Source organism: Thunnus thynnus, chromosome 23 (assembly GCF_963924715.1).
Source record: "Thunnus thynnus chromosome 23, fThuThy2.1, whole genome shotgun sequence".
Lineage (NCBI taxonomy): Eukaryota > Metazoa > Chordata > Actinopteri > Scombriformes > Scombridae > Thunnus > Thunnus thynnus.
Window position 1 is genome coordinate 24,576,673 of NC_089539.1, and position 24,142 is coordinate 24,600,814.

At 39.2% G+C, this 24,142-nt stretch overlaps 1 protein-coding gene across 1 annotated transcript; it reads right to left on the reverse strand.

The window, feature by feature from the left end:
- Window positions 1-8,846: 8,846 nt before the first annotated feature.
- Window positions 8,847-23,894, reverse strand: kcna1b (potassium voltage-gated channel, shaker-related subfamily, member 1b). Its single transcript, XM_067581740.1, has 2 exons — window positions 22,455-23,894; window positions 8,847-22,129 (listed from the first exon to the last, which is right to left on the reverse strand). Exon 2 carries the CDS (start codon window positions 21,939-21,941, stop codon window positions 20,451-20,453), a length of 1,491 nt encoding a protein of 496 aa, XP_067437841.1. The 5' UTR covers window positions 21,942-22,129; window positions 22,455-23,894; the 3' UTR covers window positions 8,847-20,450.
- Between the last annotated feature and the right edge of the window lie 248 nt (window positions 23,895-24,142).

Genomic DNA, 24,142 nt, shown 5'->3' on the forward strand with positions numbered 1-24,142 from the left:
CAGGCACATGGAAAAAGTTAGCCGGTGACTGTAGAGCAGACATGTGGAGATCACATGCTGGGACTGCTGGTGATAAACTGCTAATGACAGACAGACTCAACTTCATCCACCAGTGTGCCAACGAAACACTTCCATGTTCTACTTTTCTGTGGTGTGTCAATAAAATAGTGGTGACCAGAGGGGTTATCAGAAAATAGCTGCTGCAGCTGGAAACACTGAGACTAAACCATATATACATACATAAATAAAAATAAATGTTCCGTAAAACCAAAACTAGGAGCTAAAAGAGGCTAAAAAGCATTCATAGAAGTCACAACATGAACACCACATGACGTCTCAGTGCTAATACTGTACTTCCTTCTCCTCTTACAGAGCTCGTACAGTGCAGCCAGCACACTCAAGAAAGTACAGATGTGAATATTTTATAACCCAATATGATACATGAAGGGAACAGGACACCAGGCTGTCCACTGAGCAGAGGTCCACCTCTGACATGGTTTCCTGGGTCAAAGGGTCTTTGTTGTTGTAAGTGCAGAATGCTTAAAACCTGAGAGAAGGTATCTGCCGATCCTTACAAAGTCTTAGATATTAACCTGTTTATTGAAGGTTATTTTACTCTAAATGATGCTTTTCTTTACACAATCGCATTTTTAGCTACGCTAGCAGCGAAGCACTGGGGATACTGTCAGTCCGCCACTTTGGAAATATCTCAACAACTATTGGATGGATTGCAATGAAATTTGGTTCACACATTTGTGCTCCCCAAAGGATGAATCATTCTAAGTTTGGTGATTCTCAGACTTTTAATAAATTATCCATCATCAGGTCAAACTTTTATTCTGTTCAATACTTTGGTTTATGACCAGTTACCTGCAAAACTAATTACCAGCCTCAGCTGTACTTAGTTTAGCGCTGTTAAAAAGCTAATAAGCTAAACTAAGCTGGTGTACATGGTAAACATTACACCTGCTCAACATCATCATGTTAGCATTGTCATTGTGAGCATGTTAGTATTTAGCTCAAAGCACTGCTGTGCCTACGTACAGCCTCACAGAGCTGCTAACATGGCCAAAGACTTTTATCTTTGATGTCTGAAAACGTCGGGAACACATGACGACCAAGCCAATTATGAATCTGATTTGGGTGTGGAGACTGATGGGGGCCAGTTGTAGCAGGTCTGTTCCAGTCTGGGTCCATTTGTGTTGATAAAATCATAAAGTGTGTGATGCGTCTTCAGATTCAGTCACTGCCAGTCGTTCTCATAAAGAGTTTTTTAAACATGTCTGATATTTGCGACCGATGGCGTCATTTGCGTCACCTGAGGGAGACGTACCGATAAATAAACAAAAGAAGAAGAAAGGTTTGTGGTGTGAGAGCCCTGGAAGAAAAGCTGATTGAGCTGCAAAGAGAACGAATGTCTCTACAACATCAAATCAAAGAACCTGAAGTTAGTTTTGTTTAACAAACTTCACCCACCTCCACTAACAGTCCACATTACCCACATCTCTCCATCCAGGATCTCACATCAACTCTCAGCCTTTTTCTTTCTTTTTAGTCTTTTCAGAACAAACTGCTCTCTTATCTGCTGACCCTTTGGAGGGGCCCGACCCCTAGGTTGGGAACCACTGGACTAAACTAGCTAACTGTATATAAAGTAGTGTAAACTAGCTCCACCTGCAGCAGCTACAACAGTAACATGCTGCTCTAACACTGATGCTTCACTATTAATAATCTAATGATGTCATATATAATAATATATCAGTCAGAGGGACCAAACCACTACTTTTACTGCAATACTTTAACTACATCAAGCTCATAATACTTATGTACTTTTACTGCAATACTTTAACTACATCAAGCTCATAATACTTATGTACTTTTACTGCAATACTTTAACTACATCAAGCTCATAATACTTATGTACTTTTACTGCAATACTTTAACTACATCAAGCTCATAATACTTATGTACTTTTACTGCAATACTTTAAGTACATCAAGCTCATAATACTTATGTACTTTTACTGCAATACTTTGACTACATCAAGCTCATAATACTAATGTACTTTTACTGTGGTAGGACTTTTCATGCAGGACTTTTACTTGTAACAGAGTATTTGTACATTGCTATATAGTATATATATAGTATAGTTTACTTTTACTTAAGTAAAGGATCTGAATACTTCTTCTGCCACTAAAAATGTTCATTACTACCTCCAGTATATGATAAAAAGAGTGACTCTATTAAACAGAAGAATTGATGCTGGTTCTGGTCTCCTGTCGCTGCCTGTCCTTCACGCTGTGAGTCCATATGGACGCTTGGCGCTCAGAGCTCTGTGTCAGCAGACGGAGGGAGAGCTGAAACCCAATGAGCCAACTGTTTGTTCTCTGCTGTGTACGGCTGTCTGGCGTTTTGTGTTGAAGCAAGAGGCCCGGCCCGACTCACCTCCTCTCTCCCTGAATAGATTGATGCCAGCTCAGGTAAGAGCTGGAACGCTCCAGTGGAAAATGAAACTCGAGGAGACAGCCGGACTATTATGTTAGCCATGTCTACATGAGAGAGAGAGAGAGAGAGAGAGAGAGACGGAGCATGTGGGTGGATGTGAGTGGGTGTTTGCAGCTTGTGCCAACGGTGCACCCACGCTGTGTATCAGAGAGCTCTCCAAGGTCAGTGATTTTCAGTGGATTCGGCTGTGTGTTCGAGTTAAGAGCACACTCTGAGGCCCTGCAAAGGATTTATTATATTCTGGTCAAAAGTTCACTTTCATAACACTGGAAAGCAACAAATAACTTAAATTAGTGCACATAAATGATTGGCTCATTAACTCATATTGTGTGGCTAAGCATTGTTCAAACCCACACAACTTATTTTAAGTTTAGGTCCCAAAGTTTCCAAATATTCTGAAATAGGCTGCGACTACTGATTATTTTTATATTTATTATCAATTTATCTGCCGTTTATGTTCTTCATAAATCCTGAATTTCACTGTTTGGGATCAATATGGTTTATCTTAATCAATTGATTATTTTGTCTATAATATGTCAGAAAATAGTGAAAAATGCTCCGTTATACTTTCTTAGAGCCCATGGCGACGTCTTCAAATGTCTTGTTTTGTCTGATTATGAGTCCAAAACACCAAGATATTCAGTTTGCTATCATGTATGACGCAGAAAAGCTTCAAAACCTTAAATCTGAGAAGCTGCAACCAGCAGATATTTGACATTTCTGCTTTAAAAAATAACTAAAACAATTATTCGATTATCAAAATTGTTAATTTTCTGTCAATCGACTGATCAATTAATCGACTAGTGATTGCAGCTCTACTGATGTTTAGCAGGTACACTGTTTACCATGTTCACCATCTTAGTTTAGCGTATTGCAGTAGCTTGCTAACATTTGCTGTTAAACACAAAGTAATGAAGCTGATTATCAAAATTAACACCAAGTATATACGACTGAGTTTTGGTGAAATCTGAATAAAATGAAGCAGAAAACATCCAGAATATTTCCCCTCACTGTTCACTGACACACTTGGCCAGGATACCACACAGCAGACCTCCGCTTTCTTTTTTTGCTGTTTTTTTCTTTTTTTTAAATAATCGTTTTCCCAAATATAGCCAGAGGTGCAGGAACTGTGCATATTTACAGTGTTTCAGGTTTCAGTGAGATCAGCCTGCTGGCAGATTTCCACTTCAACAATAGAGAGACTGAACAGCTCTCAATAATTGAGCAGAGCTCGACCCTGCAGCTCAGCACTCTGCTCCAGTGGACGTTACGCAACCAGCGTGTGACTCCATCCAGCCATCCATATATACATGCATCGATCCATATATCCATCCATCCATCCATCCTGGAAGGTTTGCGTCCTCCCATACATGATAAATCCACATAAACCAGATTTACTCAGATTTTTTCAGATGTTTTCCACTTGTAAACAAACGTAGTCCTGCCTCCTTAGTTACTGACATTACACCTGTCAATCTTTTCATTCTCACATCACACACATACAGTTTACAATGATTACAGATTCATTTTCTTTTAAAGAAAATGGACAGAAGTAAACAAAACGAACTTCTCTCTTGCTGACGACTGCTGATTTAGTCGTTGCTGCTAGCACATTTGATCAGCTAGCAGGAAGCTAATTAACACTGGCTGAAACCACAACGTTTTCAAAGAGAAAATGGAACATCAGAAGAGGATAAAAACATTAAAATGGACATAAAATAAAAACAGTACTAGTATATGAATATACAGGTACAATAGATATAAAGTAAAATCAACACAAAATACAATATTGTTCTATTTACTTCCCCCTGACTTAAAATAAAGCTCTCCGTTAGCTTAGCTCTGTCGCACAGTTTATTCACAATACGTATCTGTACCATCGACTCGTCTGCCAAACCATTGCTCTTCATGGAATAGTTTTTACTCCAGCAGAGGAGGTTAATAAACACCGCCAGTAAGCTACGATAGCTTCGTCGGCTCTTCGTCCCCTCAAAGGTCAGCATTGTCAAAATAGCGCAAATTTGTGATTCTACACAAACCCCCAGGAAGAGCGCCAGGCTGTGAAGACAATTTTACAAAGTGGCCAAATCGTGTAATTACAGCTTCCAGGTCTGTCGTGTGATGCACACTGGCCCAAAATGATTTTTTTCCCACAAACAAACATTGGAAAAGGAGCGGTTGTAAAACGGTGAATAAATATTTTTGAGCATCACAAACCCCACAAAATGACTCGTTTTATTAGAGTTTGATCCGTCCGGTCCAATAACATTTTGAAAGTCTAGAAGAGCCACATGATTAAATGTTTTTATCCTCATTTAAGTAAGTGGAGAGCCAACAGTAAGTTAGCGGATATCTGTGGTGAGCATGCTGTATGAGCCTAAAAATCAGGAAGGAACATCCGGGTCATTTTTTTTACAGCCGGAAGCCCGTTTCTTGGCAACTTTCATAGTGATGAACGAGGCGGCGTCTTTGAGACCGGTATCCAGTTCACCTGAATACATCCATGTGTCAAAGTCACCAAAATCAAACTCGATGTGAAGATTTTCTCAGATTTACGACGACCACACGAACAAATCCACTGATCACAGCGATTCACCAACTGAAATGTTGGTGTCACCAGGCGTTAACACACTGTTAGAAGAGAGGTTTAGTGAACTATCAACTGGCTTGAACACACTTGTCCACTGACACTGCAAGAAATTCTGAGCCTCTGACTACATTAAATTTGGAGCCTTAAAACTGAAAATACTTGTAACACTCGGTCTCCTAAAGATGTTTAAAGCTGTCGTTTGGTAGCCTGGTTTGAAATCATTTTTTCCAGACAGTTTTGACTCTATACTGGATGTTTTATTCCTCTCTAACTCTTTCTCCCATCGACATCTCTCCTCTTTCCTCAAATAGCAAAGTTCTCAGTATTTGATTGTCTACCTCCTCCTCCTCTACCCCGTTTCTTTCTGTTTCTCTTTGTCTCTGTTGGGTTTTTTCTCCTCTGGATCTCCCTCAGCGTCCACCCACACTAACCTAACATGCACTCTGCCCCAGGCTCCCTCTCTCTGTCTCCATATATACAGAAACAGCTCTTCTCATTTTCAACACACACTAACATTTACTGTATGCTGCAGTGGTCTCTGGCTTCAGTATGATTCATGCAAGAACAGAAAAAATAAAACAGCTTCTTGTAGGAAGTGAAGGACTTAGTGTCAGGATTTACATGGAGTGGAGACGTGGAGCTCCGCAGACATGGAGTCTGTTAAAGGAGCAGTCCAACATTTATGGGAAATATGTTTGAGAAGATGGATATCAGTCTCTATGTATCTGGGACATTTCTGTTTGTTCCACACAGATCTGATGTTTTTTGTCTCTTCAGAGGAAACTTGAGTGACGTTTAAATTCATCATTGTTTCGTCATCATTTATTCGTTAAGTCTGTTTACGTGGCATTTTGTCACCTTTTATCAATACGCCAACTTTTACACCTCAGCCAAGCTTAGAAACTTTTTTGTGATATTTGGAGATCTCTGATGTTGTTGTTGTTTTTTTAAATAGTTGTACTCATGATTGGCTCTTTTAGACGTTTTAGCATAAAAATACCCAGACAACATTTAGCAGATTGTCTGTTTACAGTTTCACTTTGCAACTCAGCGTATCTTATTTACAACATCCATTAAAACATCACAATCGCTGCTATTGTGTAACTCAGTGTAAAAAAACATCTCAAACTTTTATCCGTAATCTGTCTAATTTGCCCAAAAATCTCAGTTCTTTATATATGGTGTAAATGCTAACAAAAGGACAAAAGGAGTTGTATGTTATATAAATTTATCATGTTTTAGATGACACTTCTGAGGTCACACTGTGGCTGTTTGCAGTATATGACAGCTCAGAGTGTGGAGCAGAGTATCTGTGTTGCGGTGGTTGTGTAGAGCAGCAGGGTATCTGTGTTGTGGTGGTTGTGTAGAGCAGTAGAGTATCTGTGTTGCGGTGGTTGTGTAGAGCAGCAGGGTATCTGTGTTGTGGTTGTGTAGAGCAGCAGAGTATCTGTGTTGTGGTGGTTGTGTAGAGCAGCAGGGTATCTGTGTTGTGGTTGTGTAGAGCAGCAGAGTATCTGTGTTGTGGTGGTTGTGTAGAGCAGCAGAGTATCTGTGTTGTGGTGGTTGTGTAGAGCAGCAGGGTATCTGTGTTGTGGTGGTTGTGTAGAGCAGCAGAGTATCTGTGTTGTGGTGGTTGTGTAGAGCAGCAGAGTATCTGTGTTGCGGTGGTTGTGTAGAGCAGCAGGGTGCGTTCATGGAGCTGTAACAGACGCTGCTGAGCTGAGAGTCGTATTCTTAGCTCAGTAAGAATAGCTCCTCTGTGACTCAGACGGTTCTCTGCAGCCCACAGAGTGAAGTGACAGCTACACATGAGGAGAGTATAGAGTCCATACTGCAGCACAGAGCAAACACACACACACCTAAACATGTGTGTGTGTTTCAGCATTAAGGTCACCAGCGTTGCAGCAGGACTCAGTGACTCACACAGTGTGTCCTCAAGCCCAAATATATTCCATCTGTCCTTTCCACTTCCTTTTCTTTACATCCTTAACACAGCTCCTGTTCTACTATCTCTCCTTTCCTTCTGTCTTTTACTTTTCTTTTACCGTTAAACAATAATGATGTTTTATGATGTGACAGCGGTGTGGTTCAGGTCTGGTTAGGTTTAAGGAAAGATCACAGTTTGGGAAACATTAAAGTTGCAACTTTCCTTAAAGTTAGGCCACCTCTGTCACCATGGCAACAATAATAACCACAGGGTTAAGGTTAGGGGATTATCCCAACTCGTGGCTGGAAACAGGAAACGAAACGTTAAAGCCTCCACATATATATATATATACGTCATCTGACCTGCACCACTGCTCCCAGTCACAATTAAAACAGCCACTAGATGGCAGCTGTCACTCAAACGTCTCCATGGCTACGTTCAGACTCCTTTTTTTGCTTATATGTGACTCAGATGTTTGTTTTTTCTTTTTCGTAACAATGTGAACGACGGGCCACTTTCATGTCCTACATCAGATACACGCCTGATTTTTTTTGCAATGCGACCTCAGTCTGAATTATCGGATTTCATTCATCACAATTCACACATTCGCTGGTTTCCACCACACATCAACTTATAATGAAACACTGAATTCATACATGTAATGTGAACAGCGACTGACGTTATGACCTGTTGTGTCGTAACGTCTCATCCCACATGTCATCCACCACTTAAACCAGTAACTGAATATTATTCTGAATCCGATGTACCTGACACCTCTTGAATTATTTCAAATCATTTACAATCATTTATTCTTTGCTTTTTATCATGAAGCTGCATTTAATATATTGTATTTAAATGTGCCGTATGATGTGATACCTGATGTCTACTTTTGTGCATCAAAGGTGAACAATAAAGTTGTTTTGATTCTCCTTCTTTTCCATTCATTTCCTTCCCTTTATTCCTCCTTCTTTTCCTTTCATTTGTTTTCTTTCCTTTATGGTTTTTGTTTCCTGACACTCGTTCTGGATTTTATCCTCTTTTCCTCCTTAACTCGCCTCTACTTTTCTTCATTCCTTCCTCTCCTATTATTACTTTCTTTCTCTTTCTCCTCCCCTGATTTTCTTTCCTCTTTCTTCTGAACTCTTCTTATAGTTTTCCTTTCCTTCTTCTTCTTCTTCTGTCCCGTCCCTTTTCCTTTTTAACACACATCTGATCTTAAACAGGTTTCTGTGGTCAGTCAGAGTCGTGTTGATGTGTGTTATTGTTCTGCAGGGTCATCGTGTTCTGACTAACTGTCGACAGTCTGAGCTGCTTCACATGCCGGACTATTTTAGAGAGGTCACATCTACACGTGCTGCTGTACTCCAACATTTGTTGTTCCTGGAGTTTGACTTTGTTTGTCTTGGTCCTCTGTTGTCCTGACGTGTTACAGTAATCACATCAATTAAACCTCTGACGCTGCAGCTAATTGTTGCTAATAATTTATTAATAAATTATAATAGCTAATAATTTGTAACACAGAAAAGTGAAGGAAACTAAACAAAAGTCATTTAAATTTAAGTATTTTCATTTAAATATTTCAGTGTATATGTAGAATGTGTTTAAAGTAGATGAAGAACTATTTAAGACTAGTTTAAATACTCGACATGGTTAGCCTAGCTTAGCATAAAGACTGGAAACAGGGGGAGACTGTTAGCATGACTCTGTCCAAAGTTCAAAAATACAAATCTAACATTTAACATGTTTTATCTTTTTTTTTTTTGTTTAATAGCACACAAACAGAAATGTAGAAAACACACTTTGTAGTTTTAGGGGAGATACATACTGGAACTATTTCTTTACAAACAACAGCGTATCCATCCGCCAGTGTATCTGTTGATTATAAATTGATGAATCTCCTTTTCATTGCTGTTTATTTTGACAGTTTTGTTTTTATTGTACCTTTTCATACAGCATGTACAGTTATTCCACATCATTTCTGATTCTTATATATGATCCATGTGATTTGTTTGTTTTATTGTTGCTGTTTTTTGTGTGAACACCAGGATCCAGTGCTGCTACCAGTCTTTATGCTAAACTAGGCTAACCAGGTCCTGACTCTGTACTGAACACACGGACACAAGACTCATTTACATCTGAAGTTTAAGATCAGTGCACAGCATGAATGAAATTACCGCTTATTTTATTTAATCTGCAGATTACTTTCTTGATTAATTATTTGATCTGTGAAAATGCCAGATAAAAATACTGAATATCACATAAGACTAAGAAACATATCTTGCTTTAAAAGTAACTAAAACGCTAAATTGATTATCAATATAGTTACTAATCAATTCTCTGTCAATCTACAAGCTGATTAATCAACTAATCGTTGCAGCTCTAAATGAAATTTAAGACTTTAAACCTTCTAAAGCCTTTTACAATAGAACTGAAATCGAAGCTTTTTTAAGGACACATATTCTGCACATTTCCAGCTCTATGTTTATATTCTGGGGCTCTACTGGAATATCTTTGCATGATTTACAGTTAAAAACTCCCTATTGATCTTCTACTGGTCCTTTATGCAGCCCCTCAGTTCAGCCTCTGTCTGAAACAGGCCGTTTTAGCTCCTGTCTCTTTAAGGCCCCGCCTCCTGATGAGCCCACTCTGTTCTGATTGGTCAGCTTCAGGAAGCTTCCTCCGGCTCCGGAGGCTACGTAAACAAACTATAGTATCAGGATTTCACTTCTTTTTCTCCTTCTTTACTCCAAATGTCAACTTCTCAAATCCATCCGTACAACCCTACCCTATGAGAGTGAACAACATGAATAACACATGTAAATACCTTAGCAACCACCTTAGCAACCAAGATTATAAAATGGACAGTCGTTCAAGTTTTGGATCTTTGAATCTTTGACCACCTTTAACATCTGACAGTAACAGTATGTAAATAACAGATAATCACAAAAAGCAGAATATGTCTCCTTTAAGACTTTTGACGGACATATTGATTCTCTCTGATTCAATTCAGCAACAATAAAGAAACAGCACAGTCATATCTTTCAAAATTTATTGAAACTGTTGTTATATGATGAAATCAGAATGGACATAAACTGTCGACTCACCTTGCATAGGTTAAAGACTATGCCTCACCAACAAATGACAAACATTGCAGCAAGAACCAATAAGAAAAAAAATTTTAAAAAAAAACTGACATACTGTGATGTTAATGAGGTTCAGGGAGGATCTTAACAGCCCAGTGGAGGGTAAACAAGTACATTTTTTATTTTTTTTTAAATATGTCTCCAGCACTGGGACTTTCAGTCGTCATGGTCGGGACGAGACTTTGGCTTAATGACTTTAAGTTAGAACGAGAGGGAACAGACATACTACCGCTAAATGAGAACCACAAACCGATTAGTCCCAAAATAACCAATCCTCCGTTTGAAAATAGACAATTTTTAAAAGTTATTTTCTGAAAAAGAGAAACAGTGTCGATAATAACGGTGAGAATGTTCGTATGAGTAAAAAATTTATAACCGGCGTTAATTTATTTGAATGTTCAGATCATGCAGTTCAGTCTTCATCAACCCTGAAGTTCACCCTGCGGCGTCGACAGAAATCACCGACACATGATGACACTTTTTAGGAATTCCTCAGTGCATCATCATCATCATCATCATCATCATCATCAAACATTCCTGTGAACACTGGTGAAACATTGCAGGTTCTCAACCTATTTGTTTTTACTTAACTCAAGGTCTTTCCCAGAGGTTTCAATCACATCTCATGCGCTTCATCAGTGCAAACTCTATTCTCTGACCCACAAAAAGCTAGTAAGTGCAACCTTGAGTTAAGATTTTTTTTTTTTTTTTTTAAACTGCTATTTCCAAAATCAAGAATGAACTCTCAAGCTCCATTTTTTTTCATTTTTAGGTCCCAAAATTTGAGCATGGCTGCAGCTATTAATATTTTTAATTATTGATTAGTCTATCATTTTCACTTTTTTAATAGTTTTTTTTCAGTTTCAGTAAAAGTTTAAATGTATGTAACATACATACACATACATTTTTCTTTGTTTGTGTTGCCTTTAAACTATATTTTTGATTACAAAATTGATTAGTTAGCCAATTAAGTTCCTAGAATATAATTTGATGTCTTAAACCTGCTTATTTTGTCACAATAGTCTACAAAAAAACAGAAGGGGCTCAATTTATAAAGATGAAAACAGTAAATCTTCATATTTGATTAGATAAACCAGCAAATTTGGGGTATATTTACTTTACAAATAGTAGATTAATTGATTCAGACATGAACTTGAACATGCTATATTTTTGTAATCTTCTTTTAAGGGAACGAAAGCAGCTCCAAATGGATTACATAGAAATCATTCAATATTTCTGCACTAATCAATACTGTTAATGTTAAAAATGGATAGAATCAATGTATCTCCAACTCTGCAGCTCTACAGAGCTTTTGAGCCTCTTTTAGCTCCTAGTTTTGCTTTTAGAGAGTGAACATTGGACTTACTGTCATGCCTGATATGTAGATAAGCAGCTGTTAACATGCTAACATGTTAGCCACACAACTTTAAAATGTGATACTATGTCAGATGTTTTGTTTACAGGTTGTTCTGCTGCCCCCTAGTGGCCAGACATCAATTAACACAGCTTTAAGTTAAAAAAAAAAAAAAAAAAAGTCTAAATAACAAATATCAATAATATATTTGTAAAAATCTTCCCAAGGTTGAGAAACTCTGCGGTGATGAATTCCAAACGCAGAGATTGTTGATATGCAGCTTGTTGGAGATAAATCACGTGATCGTCTGTAAATCAATATTTTGATCATTTTGGACCTGGCAGTTGGAAGCTTGTAAACTGAATCATATTTAATTATAAAAACTGGGTTATAATTTGTAGAACTGATCGTCCCGTCCTCTTTAAACTGCATATCAAACAAAAAGAAAAAAACTGGTTTCAATCCAAAGATAAAAAAATAAAAACATGTTTCAAAACTTATGAACCTCAGTCTACAAAATGTGCTTCTTCTTGTTCTTTTTTTTTTTTATACATATATATAATCCATCTATTAAGCTGCTCTGATGATATGAAACAACTATAAAACTTCATTTGGTCCCTTCAGTGGAGTCTGGTGCAGATACGTCTCAAACTTTGGCCGACAGTAAACACCCTGATGTGTTTTCATCACTAATTTGAAAAAAAAACAGAACTTTTCTATGCAATTTTTAAAAAAGAAAGTTGCGTAATTTGTAATTTTGCTCCCTCGGATCTACTGCATGTTTAGCACCTTTCGTAGCATTTATTTATTTTTTCCATCTGGCTGAAATGTTAATTAAAGGGATTTTTTTTTTTTTTCACAAGTTCAATGGCAGTTTAAAGTAACGGGGTGATGACACACAGCTGCACAGTAAACTAAATAAACCTGCTCACAGACGTCTGGAGTAACTGATTCTTAACACCAGCGACGAGTTTTATACTGTAAATATGAAGAGCTACAGAGCCTGAGAAAGTCCTCAAAGATATTTGTTTTTCTTCTTGTGTGCACAAGTTAAGTTTTCTTGGGCTCACAAATGATTTATCGTGTCACTCAAGTCATTATTTCATTTGCACAAGATGCGGATCTGTTATCTTGTTGCTTGATTTTAAGGCATTTTCAAACCCGTGTAGTTCAGTCTGGTTAAATGTGACTCTGGTTGGTTTTCAGCCTTGTTACGAGTTATTCAGGTGGATCTGAACTCAGCAGTCGGACCCAAACAACCACACAGAGACTCTTTACAGGAAGTGGTCTCGGTTCGTTTGTGGTGGGAACGTGATCCGACCTCCATGTGATGAACACAAGGCTGCTGGAGAATAAATTCTCGCTCCCGCCTCAGACACATCTGACCAATGAGAGGAGAGAACCTTCTCACCTGACAAACTTTATTCAGACCAGAACAAACTAGAGCTGCAACTAACGATTATTTCCATTATCAACTAATCTGTTGATTATTTTCTTGATTAATCGATTAGTTATTTGGTCCATAAAGATGTCGATCAGTGTTTCCTAAAGCACAAGCTGACGTCCTCAAATGTCTTGTTTTGTGCAAAACCCAAAGATATTCAGTTCACTTTAGTCATAGACACTAAAGAAACCACAAAATATTCATATGTGAGAAGCTGGAATCAGAGAGTTTCTTTTTCTTACTCAAAACGATTAATAGAAAATAGTCAGCAGTTAATTTATTAGTCGACAACTAATCGTCGTAGCTCTACAACAAACACACTAGAGGTTTGAAAACGCCCTTAAAAATATAAATCTTTTGGGACTTCATGGCTCCGTAGTATTCAAATCCAAACGTTAAGGTCAATATATCACAATATGAGACATACTGATGATAAATTTACAATACTGAGCATTTTTATAATACTGTTCCAGTAATCATAACATTACATACTGGAGCAATAAAAAGGTTTCAGCTGTATTAAACTGCAGGTAATCAGTTTAATACAGAACAGATGATTCAGGTCTTTTATCAGACACTTTTTTTACACGTTCAGCTGACCTCATGTGCACTTCCTGTAATAAAAGACTCTTTAGGTTAAACTGGAAAAAAAGTGGAATCAACTGATTGGAAGTGAAAACTGTTTGGTGGGTTTAGGTTTGCTGCAGGGGGATAAACTCAGAGTGTGTTTAGGACTTTTGGTGCCGCTGCAGCAGCAGAAACAAACACAATAAAATCTGCCTGACGACTAGGTTGCAAGAAATAGTTTGAAGTGTAAAACTGGCCGACATGAATCTGCAGATATCTGATCCAAAACAAATCCTCCAGCAGCAGATTTTACTGATTGTTTCAGTAAATAAGCTGTTATAGTGTTTGACTGGATTAAAACAGACTGACTGCTGTTTTTAAACATGATATTAAAAGTGACAAAATCCTGAAACGTGCTCACAGCGAAAGACGACGTCTGATTCCCCGAACATTAAACGAAGGACACGTTTCTCATCTGTAACGGACCAATCAGAATCTACTCTGTAAAAAAAACCACCTTTAACGCCACCTAATACGTCAGAGACAGAAGTTCATTAAGGTGCCTACGATTCATCAAAACATGAAACATATTTGGCAAGACTGACACTCAACACTGAACTTTTTTGGCCTTTTCACTGTCAGAATGAGCTGATATGAATAAACTGAGTACAAAAATACTGTGTTAGATATTTCTTGAAGATAAGAACCACATTTAAGGTGGAAATACATAATGCTATGTTCCTTTTCAGGAGCTAAATCCTCAAAAATCCATTTGAAGCTGAATACAAGAAATTCTGAATTTGGACACAAACCTGTTTAGGGCTGCAACTCATGAATATTATTCATTAATCTGCCGATTCTTTTCTTGATTGAATGATTTGTTTTTTGATCTATAAAATGCCCTTCACAGTTTCCCAGAGTCCAAGATTACATCCAACCGACAGCAAAACCCCAAAATAATCCGTTTAAATGATATAAAAACTGAGATCAGCTGCAAATCCTCAAACTGGTGATGCTGGAACCACAGATGTTTGACTCGAGCGGTTAATCATTTATCAAAATAGTTACCAGTTAAAGCTATAATATGTAATTATTCCACATTAAAATGTGTAAAAACAACTAGACCTATGTTATATATGTTGTTGAGTTGTGTACTTACATTATCCCAAATGTTTCCAACAATGTTCAAACTCAGAGAAATCTGTAATTTAATCAAAGTAACAGACCGTTTCATTTGGTCGCCTGTCGATGGCGTCATACCTCCTCTACCAAAGAGTAAACACGCACCAGATGCATATGGCGGCGCTGTGTTTGTCCGCTACAATGGCGTCTACCAAAGAGTAACTTACACACATACAAGATAATACATCGGCGTTGTGGTTGTTCCACACAAACTGTTATAAATGGACTTTTATTCAGTTTTAAGCCACATTTTCATGATAAATTTAGGTGGTTTTTAACTATATCTTTTAGCCAGAAGAAGGATTTTAGTCATTGGACGTCTGGATCTTAAGTTATCAGAGAAATAAACTGGACAAACGTTAGCAGCAGCTCGGCTAACAGCCCCTCCAGGAAGTCCGGTGGTCACCAAACATCGTCGGAGAAATATTGATTTTTTAGGTGAAACAGCTTTAATTAGTATTTTAACGATTTTAATCTGCGTGTACGTTTGTTCTGGAGAGGAGGAGACCTCTGCGAATGATGAACACTGGAGTAATCCTATCCCGCTGAAGCTGGTTATTTAACAATGAAGACAACAAATCCCATGATCCCTTGCTACTTCACACCGTCATCACACTCCATCTTTTGTTATTGTTTTGATTGAGACGTCTAGCGGCTGAAATTACATATTGTGGGTTTAATTTTAATTTTCTGTCGATCAACTAATCAATTAATCGACTTAATCGTTTCAGTCCTCTTTTTGTCCAAACAAGAGTCCAAAACCTAAAGAAATTCACTTTACAGTCAGAGGAAATGAAGGAAACCAGCAAATATTCACATTAGAGAAGCTGGAATCAGATCATTTTAGCATTAAAAGACTAATTGTTGCAGCTCCTTTTGTCCTCTGAGCTGTGAGAAAATAAGAACATGTAGAGCATCATTACAGATAAACGCTTCAGTTGCAGCATCACCAGAAGTTTCACTGACGAGTGAAATTTAAGCCAATAAAAATCTTACTCAGCACATGTGTTGTCTCAGTCAACACGCCACAGTTCAACCAGCGTTTTCTTCACACGGTCATGTGCTTCCTACTCAAAACAAAACAGCAGCAGCGCCATTTTACTGGCGTACAGTGACTAATGCCTGTGGTTATGTTGAGATGAACGCAGAGTTGCTGTTCTGCTCTGCTTCCCTCAGCGTTCACATCCATCATTATCTTTCTACAGCAACATCTAAACATCATCACTCAGAAACAGATATGTTCCTGCTAATGCTAAAGTTTTAACTAATTATATCAAAACTGAGGACAAAGAAGGCCTTCATCAAGCAGCAAAGACATTAACATACTGTTGTTGAGAAGCAGTCTGATGGTACGCTGGTTGAAAACATCAGGCTCAGTAAGGCTCATTATTCTCAGTTTTCTGCAGCCGTTCAGCTCAGTTTTTACAGTAAACAGATTCTGGCTGTGAGGAAAGATCTCAATATGATCCAGCTGATAGAAAACAAAGAGAAAAAAGCTAAAGAGCTGCTGCTCGAGTCTTTTAAAATCATTGTAGTTTGCTGTAGCTGCAGCTGGGAACACATCAGGTCACGTCCTCTGTGTTTCGGTGTTTTTGGAGGTTTTTGCAACCTGTCACTGTGTAAGTGACTCGACTAAACCAACTCTCATTTTAAGAAAGATACTTGATTAATAACTCTAACTCTAACCATCACCCTGGTGATTTTCTTTATGCTTCTTATTGTCAACAAATCTCACAGAACTGATCTACCAACAAGTACTGTGTGTGTATCAAAGCCTGATATATCTCATTCCTCCGTGCTGTAGACCTCCGTTGTGTCCAAAAACTATTAAAAACACGTCAATGAGCCGCCAATTATTTCCACTCAATCCCACACAAACCCTCCTGCTGCCAGAAACACTCTAGAGCACCGAATGTGGATTCTTCCGCCACTGAAAATAGTCCCCGACAGATGCACTATTTCCTCCTGTTTGACCAGCTGATTTAGGAAACCACTGAGCTTTTTTTTTTAAATATGAAACTATATGTTTGTGAGGTGTTTTTAAGAGACAGAGAAGTCAGAATATATTGAGAGAAAGATTAATATGTTGTTGGGTTTTATCTCTTTGTGGGAACAAATAAGACCCTTTTCACTTTTTTTAAAATTCAGCTAGAAATGATTAAAAGAAATACAGTAGTTTAAACTATTGGTGAATCTATACCATGAGTCAGTTTCTTCAAATCAACAAATCCTGATCGTAAAAATGTTTGTCTAGTCAAGTATTTCCTGAAAAAAACTAAAAGTAATGAGCCTTACAGGTATTTATGACCAGACACTATAGATATTTTTATTAATGTGTTTATCTGATTCGCTTTGAGAAGAAAATTCTGGTATTTTTCAACCTGGATCTCAGTTATTATCAGTAAAATTGTAGCCGTTCCAACAACGGGTCAACTTTGAACTCGCAACATCTGTTGTAAAAGTTCTGGAAACTCCTGCAAAACGACGTCTATCAGGGCAGCACAAGCCTCCTAAAGCTTCCCACATAAACTTTAATTTAAACAAATATTCTCAGACCTTTGTATTATCTCACAGTAGTTTTAGTTTTTACTTTCATTTGGACTTAAACATAAGCGTTTAAAATTAAAGTTAATTTAAAAAGCTTTAAGAGGCTGTTTTCTATGATATATGTTGTTTTGCTAGCCAAAGTTAGCATGACCACAATTATGGAGCAATAGAAGAAGTACTCAGATCCTTTACTGCAGTAAAAGTACCAATACAGCAATGTAAAAATACTTATTGCAGTAAAAGTACATAAGTATTATGAGCTTGATGTAGTTAAAGTATTGCAGTAAAAGTACATAAGTATTATGAGCTTGATGTAGTTAAAGTATTGCAGTAAAAGTAGTGGTTTGGTCCCTCTGACTGATATATTATTATATATGACATCATTAGATTATTAATAGTGAAGCATCAGTGTTAGAGCAGCATGTTACTGTTGTAGCTGCTGGAGGTGGAGCTAGTTTACACTACTTTATATACAGTTAGCTAGTTTAGTCCAGTGGTTCCCAACCTAGGGGTGGGGCCCCTCCAAAGGGTCAGCAGATAAATCTGAGGGGTGGTGAGATGATTAATGGGAGAGGAAAGAAGAAAAAACAAAGTTCTGATACACAAATCTGTTTTCAGTTTTTGGACTTTTTCTCTAATATTTGATTTTTGCTGAAATATTGGATTATATATATATTGACTACACGCTGTAGAAAATACTGACATTTTCCTTTATGGATGACAAAATCAAGTACATCAGACGTCTGACCAAAAAAAAACCAAAAAACAAAGTTTCTCTTGAATTTTCAGCTGTGTGTCATCACGCAGGACAACTGTGAGTTCAAGAAGGCCCAATAAATCTGGCCCCAGAATGTGAAATATATTGATCTAAACGTATTGGTCTATAACCCTCTTGTCTTCCAGGTGTGCGGGGAGTAGTGCATCTTTATGGCAGGAAAAGATAAGCTGCACATAGTAAGCTCTTTGTTGTCTGTTGTATCGGGAGGCACTTTAGTCAATTCTATAATGAGACGGGGTTCAAGGCACTAGAAACTAATTTTAGATATATCTATGAAATTTGTTAAATATTACTGCTTTCCTTCTTGAAGCTGTTTTAAAGTCAAATGCAAAAAAAAAACAAAAAAACAAACTGGGGTCACAAATCACATAAAATGATCCCATGCACTCCATCATCAAAGATCAAAGCTTTAAATAAATGAAAAAGGAGGATGTTACTTCTGAAATGTCTTTTTTTTTTTAAAGAGAGATCATCAGATATGTCTCTTCTGATATTTTTTGTCTTGTTTTTGTATTTTTGTTTTTTTTCTATCAGATTTGTCCTTTCTGGCTGTTAGCTCCGTCATGCACCGTTTCCTGTCGTTAGCTTGACAATAATGAGGAGAATCATCATCATCATCATCATCATCATCATCATCATCCCCCAGCTCCCGAGGTCCCTCCACAGCTGCAAGCAATTTAATACTGACGTCATGCATTGAGTATACGTAGCTATACCTTAGCTAATTAGGCCATAATGCTTTTTAGTATTTTGACATGCCATGATCTTCGAAAAAGAAGTGTTCCTGTTCCCTTAATGCTTTTAACATTCAACACTTAAATGCTCTGAAATAACTTAAACAATAATAAATAGCCAGTGCACTTTTGGTGAAAACAAATGAGAGAAAAAACAGCGATCCAGGAGGAGAAGATGACGGTCAAAGAAGAAAAACAAAATCCAAAAATAAAAATGAGGTAACATCTTGTGCATGCCGATATAAGAGAGAAGAGAGTCTCCACATGCTTTTATATAAAGGAGTGTTGCATGGCATCATACAGGGAACCTCCAGCCGACCTGTGGCAGCAGCAGCAGCAGCAGCAGCAGCAGTGCAGATAATCCTCCACAAGGCTCGGCACACTTCCTGTTTGTTTCTGATAAAGTGCCTGAAAAACATCGATCGACACCTGGCGATGAGTTTTCCTAAAACTTCCCTGGATGTGCCGCGAAAAAAAAAAACCCCACGCCTGAACGTCAACTGTAATCCAGCCGAGTGTGTCTCTTCTGGGAGCGACTCGTCCTCGGTGTCGTTCTTCAAATCTCAGTCGGGCTTTGTTGTGTTTGTTTTGTTTCTTCTTTTTTTTTTTTTCTTTTATTCCCTAAAAATGGAGTCTTTTGTGCAAAGTCTGGCAGGTGTCAGGGGGATTTTTTTTTTGATAAAATTCTGGTGTCAAATTAGTAAATTGTGCCCTCAAGTTGCAAAATATTCCCATGTGTTCTCAATATGTTAAGTTAGTTTACTCACTGGAACCCTCAAGGCTTAAAACTCATTTTCAGCCTCCTGTTTAATGTTTTATCTTGTTTTATATTGTCTTGTTTCCTTTATGTCTTACCTTAATACCTTTATACAGCACTTTTACAGCATTTTGACGCCTTGTTGTTGAAAGGTACAAACAAACTTAATTAATTCCCTCAAATATACAAAATCTTCCTCTCAACTGAGTTGATTTGCTCCCTGTGTTCTCTCTTGTATCCTCTGTATCCATGAAGAGCTCCAGAATAGCTTTAATGAAATGGGGCATCAAAGTTCCTCTAAAACAAGCTGTAGTGCCATGAGATGTCAAAAATAAGACAATATTGTTTTTTTAACAGCCTAAACTTGAAGTTTATCAACATATCTCAGTCCAAAATCAAGTTAATAAAGTCGGGACGCTCGTTGAAGCAGCAGAGGTCAAGATGGTCCAACTTTCAAGTCCTTACTTTGAGGTCAAGCTCTAAAAACATTGGATCCTACATTTCCCATAATTCAACCGGGTGGCATGTCTTCTACTATAAGAATAGTCGTCTCATAGGAGCCTAAACTGGGATAACCATGATGGCATCACTATGACATCATCAGGATTTTTCTCTGAGACTTGACATACAGTGAATTAAATGATTCAAGGGTACAAATTACTAAAATGGGAGAATAATTTATCAAAAACTTTCCTTTGACACCTGCTTGTCTTTTTTACACTATTGCCAAAAATCTGTTGTTTTTTTTTAATGAAGTAATTGAGCTTCTACTCTTATTAATTTACCATGTGTGCCTCGAACTCCTTAAGTCTTCACACATGTTTGAATGAATCAATGCAAAAAAAAAGAAGAAAAAATGCACCAATGAAGATAAAGCATCCAGATTTTTCTACAATATTTACACTGGTGCGTTGTTGCCGCCTCACACGTCCGTGAGCAGCTTCGCCTTGTTCACACAGTTCTGGCTGGGAGCCGTGCAGTTGGCAGTTCTAAGGTTTGCTTCCCTAAAGTTATCGATGCTGTTGTTCATGTCCTCGTCTATCTCCATGTACTCCGACTTGCTGACCACCGAAGAGCTGCGGCGGCTCGAGTTGGTGTCGGACGCCAAGTTCTGGTTGCTGACGTTGAGCAGCTGGGCCTGCTCCTCGCCCTCCGTCTCCCGGTGGTAGAAGTAGTTGAAGTTGGACACGATGACCGGCACCGGCAGCGCGATGGTTAACACTCCAGCGATGGCGCACAGGGAGCCCACGATCTTCCCTCCGATGGTCACAGGGTACATATCCCCGTAGCCGACGGTCGTCATGGACACCACCGCCCACCAGAAAGCATCCGGGATGCTGGTGAAGAACGACTCCTTCTCCTCGGCCTCGGCGAAGTAGACGGCGCTGGAGAACAAAATCACACCGATGAAAAGGAAGAAAATGAGCAAGCCCAGCTCCCGCATGCTCGCCTTTAGTGTTTGACCCAAAATCTGGAGCCCCTTGGAGTGTCGGGACAGTTTAAAGATCCTGAACACCCTCACTAGACGGATAACCCTGAGAATAGCCAGAGATGTGGCCTGTTCCCCTCCTGCCTTCCCCTCCTTATTGTCTTGGTCGTCAGCCAGCTCTGTGCCAAGTGTGATAAAATACGGGATTATAGCCACAATGTCAATAGAGTTCATCATGTTTTTAAAAAACGCCGCCTTGCTGGGACAAGCGAAAAACCGAACAATCAACTCAAAGGAAAACCAGATGATGCAGAGCGTCTCCACTACAAAGAAGGGGTCTGTGAGGACATTAGGTTTGTAATAAATGGTGGTGTTCCCCACCGTCCGCACCCGGTCATTGGGGTCCTCCTTCAGCTCTGGTAGTGTCTCCAAACAAAATATGACTATTGATATAAGAATAACCATCACTGAGACAATGGCGATCCCCCGGGCGGGCCCTGAGCTCTCCGGATGCTCAAAGAGGAGCCAGATCTGCCGCTGGAACTCCTTCTCTGGCAGGGGTCGCTCCTCCTCCCGAATAAACCCCTCATCCTCCCGGAATTTCTCCATCGCCTCCGCGCCGAGTTCGTAAAACTTAATCTCCTCTGAAAACATATCCAGTGGCACATTGACCGGTCTTCTCAGCCGGCCCCCAGACTGATAATAATACAAGATGGCGTCAAAACTGGGTCGATTCCGGTCAAAGAAATACTCATTTCGTAAGGGGTCGAAGTAGCGCATCCTCTTCTTGGGGTTCCCGAGGAGCGTTTCCGGGAACTGGGCGAGGGTCTTCAGCTGGGTCTCGAAGCGCAGCCCCGAGATGTTGATGACCACCCGCTCGCAGCAGTCGTGGTCGTCGTGGTCGTCGTCAGGCGGGTAGGGGTCCTGCGGGTGACCCGGCAGGGTGGACGTCTCGTCCATGTTGTCTGTGGACACCACGGTCATCCTTCCTGGCGGGTGGAGGACAGGAAGAGGAAGCGGAGTGAGGTGAGGGCAGCAGGATGGAGTGAAGAGAGGCTCCTACTGAGGCCAGGAGCTATGCAGAGCCTCCCTCTCCATCTTCATCATCGTCATCATCATCATCATCTCCGAGGTGAACATCTCCTTTATCTCAGCGAAGCTTCGTATGTCACCTGGAAGCAGGAGAGAGATAGATAGAAGCAGATGGATTCATTGTTCTCTGCTGGGGAGCTTTCTGTTTGTCAGAGGCAGCAGCAGCAGAGAAAAACACCGTGCAGTACAGTACAGAAGCCTGTGCTGCATTTGCTGTATTTTTACCGCATACATCAGTATTCAAGTTTGCAGTCCCGCTGCGCTTCCTCTCTGCGCACATCAGGACCCGCAGTTACACACATACATCAACTAATATCCAATCAGATAAGAGTTTCACACATCTATATGAACACAAAAATATATTAAATATTGTAAAAACGATTTTTTTAAAAATTCAACATTTACCTGCGCTGAGGCGGAGAGCAGCAGATGGAAGGAATGTCCTCACCGTGCGCACCTTTCCCGGCCACCCACCTTCACTTGGGTTTAATACTGATATCGCTTTGCAGTATCTCTGAAATATTAATAGACTATGTTGTCTTGGTCAACATCCGTATCCTTTTGGTGTAGGTTTTCAACGTCGATCGGAGCAGCCCGCAGGAGGAAGAGGAGGAGGAGGCTTCAGACGGCTTTGAACCGCGGCTCAGCTGCAAAAAACCTGACTGACAATTTATCAAAATCATATTGGAGATAAAAGGCGGCGGATCGACACGGAGACTGGTGAAAGAAATCATAAAAAAATAAAGCTGGATCAAGCTCCCAGTCTGATGGAGGGAGCTGGGAGGACTGGACACTGCAGCATCAGCAGAAAGCGGCTCTCTCCTGTTTTTTTTTTTTTTTTTTTTTTGCTGCGGTAAATTAAAAAAAAAACGCGGAGGCTTGAAAGAAAACCGGGTTTAAGATCCCGCACTAAAGGCGCATAAGAGAGAGGATCTGTCTCCGGTAATTTGGAAGCATATTGCAGGATTTCATGTAGAGGGGGAAAAGAAGTGAGTGAAGGAGGGAGGGAGCAGGGTTAGGAGAGAGAGAGAGAGAGGGAGGGAGAGAGAGAGAGAGAGAGAGAGAGGGAGAGAGAGAGAGAGGGGAGTGAAGAAGAGGAGAGGAGGGGGGTTTCGACGCAATGCAGACAGACTGTAAAACACAGTTGGCACTACAGTATGAGTGTATCTGCAAAACCACCTCCGGTACCAAACAACAGCAGCATGACGAGTCTGAGCTGCACGACAACACAGAGACAAAAACTTCCCCAGATTACAGGAACATTTGGGAGGCTGCTGCACGTTGAAGGGTGCAGTAAAGGAAAATAAATAAGAACTGGTGTATGAATCCACTGCATCGTGTTATGTAACCAGTTTGTTCAATAAATCTGGGTATCAAACACACAACCCCAGTGCAGGTTTTTCTCCACCCCGCAGTTTGAGGTTTGACTCGAGGAATCTGCAGCAGGAAGCGGCTCGAGCTGTTTCCCATAATTGGCTGCTGAGCGGTTTGCGACAGTCGGGCCCGCATGTTGGTGTAAATATTCCAGTGTTGCTATGGTAACAAGGAGAAACCAGCAGACTGACTGTCCTGTTGAAACTACATGGCATTCACAGTCTAATAGGCTTCAGTTTAAAGACCGATCAATAGAATTTGTATTAACTGATATGGTGTTATCCAATATGGAAGCCCGTTACCGCCAAGAAAAAAAAAATACCTCGATGAAATTTAAAGAATGACAAATTAAAACATTCATGTTAAGTCAAAATTATGGATAACTAACTGACTTGTATGACGTTTAAAATCAAAATTATGATGTTATAATTCCAAATTATCAGTACATCTCTAATGGTAACATAAAATTTTGACACACAGTAAAAATTATTAGATTGTAACTCAAAATTATGACTTTAAGTCAAAGTTTTCAGTACATGTCATAAATCTGACTAACTTGAAATGTTTAATTACAAAAGCAACATGTAGAAATACTAATTCAAAATAATTATCCATTTCCAATGGATATTGGCTTCCATAGTTTATCTCACATACATCAATGTCATTAATAATTTATGAACTATTAGCATTTTCATATTTGCAGTATTTGTGTTTGTATT

What these genes read in the sequence shown, in the direction of transcription:
- kcna1b (XM_067581740.1), bottom strand. Translation starts at nt 21,941, where the DNA reads ATGACCGTGGTGTCCACAGACAACATGGACGAGACGTCCACCCTGCCG.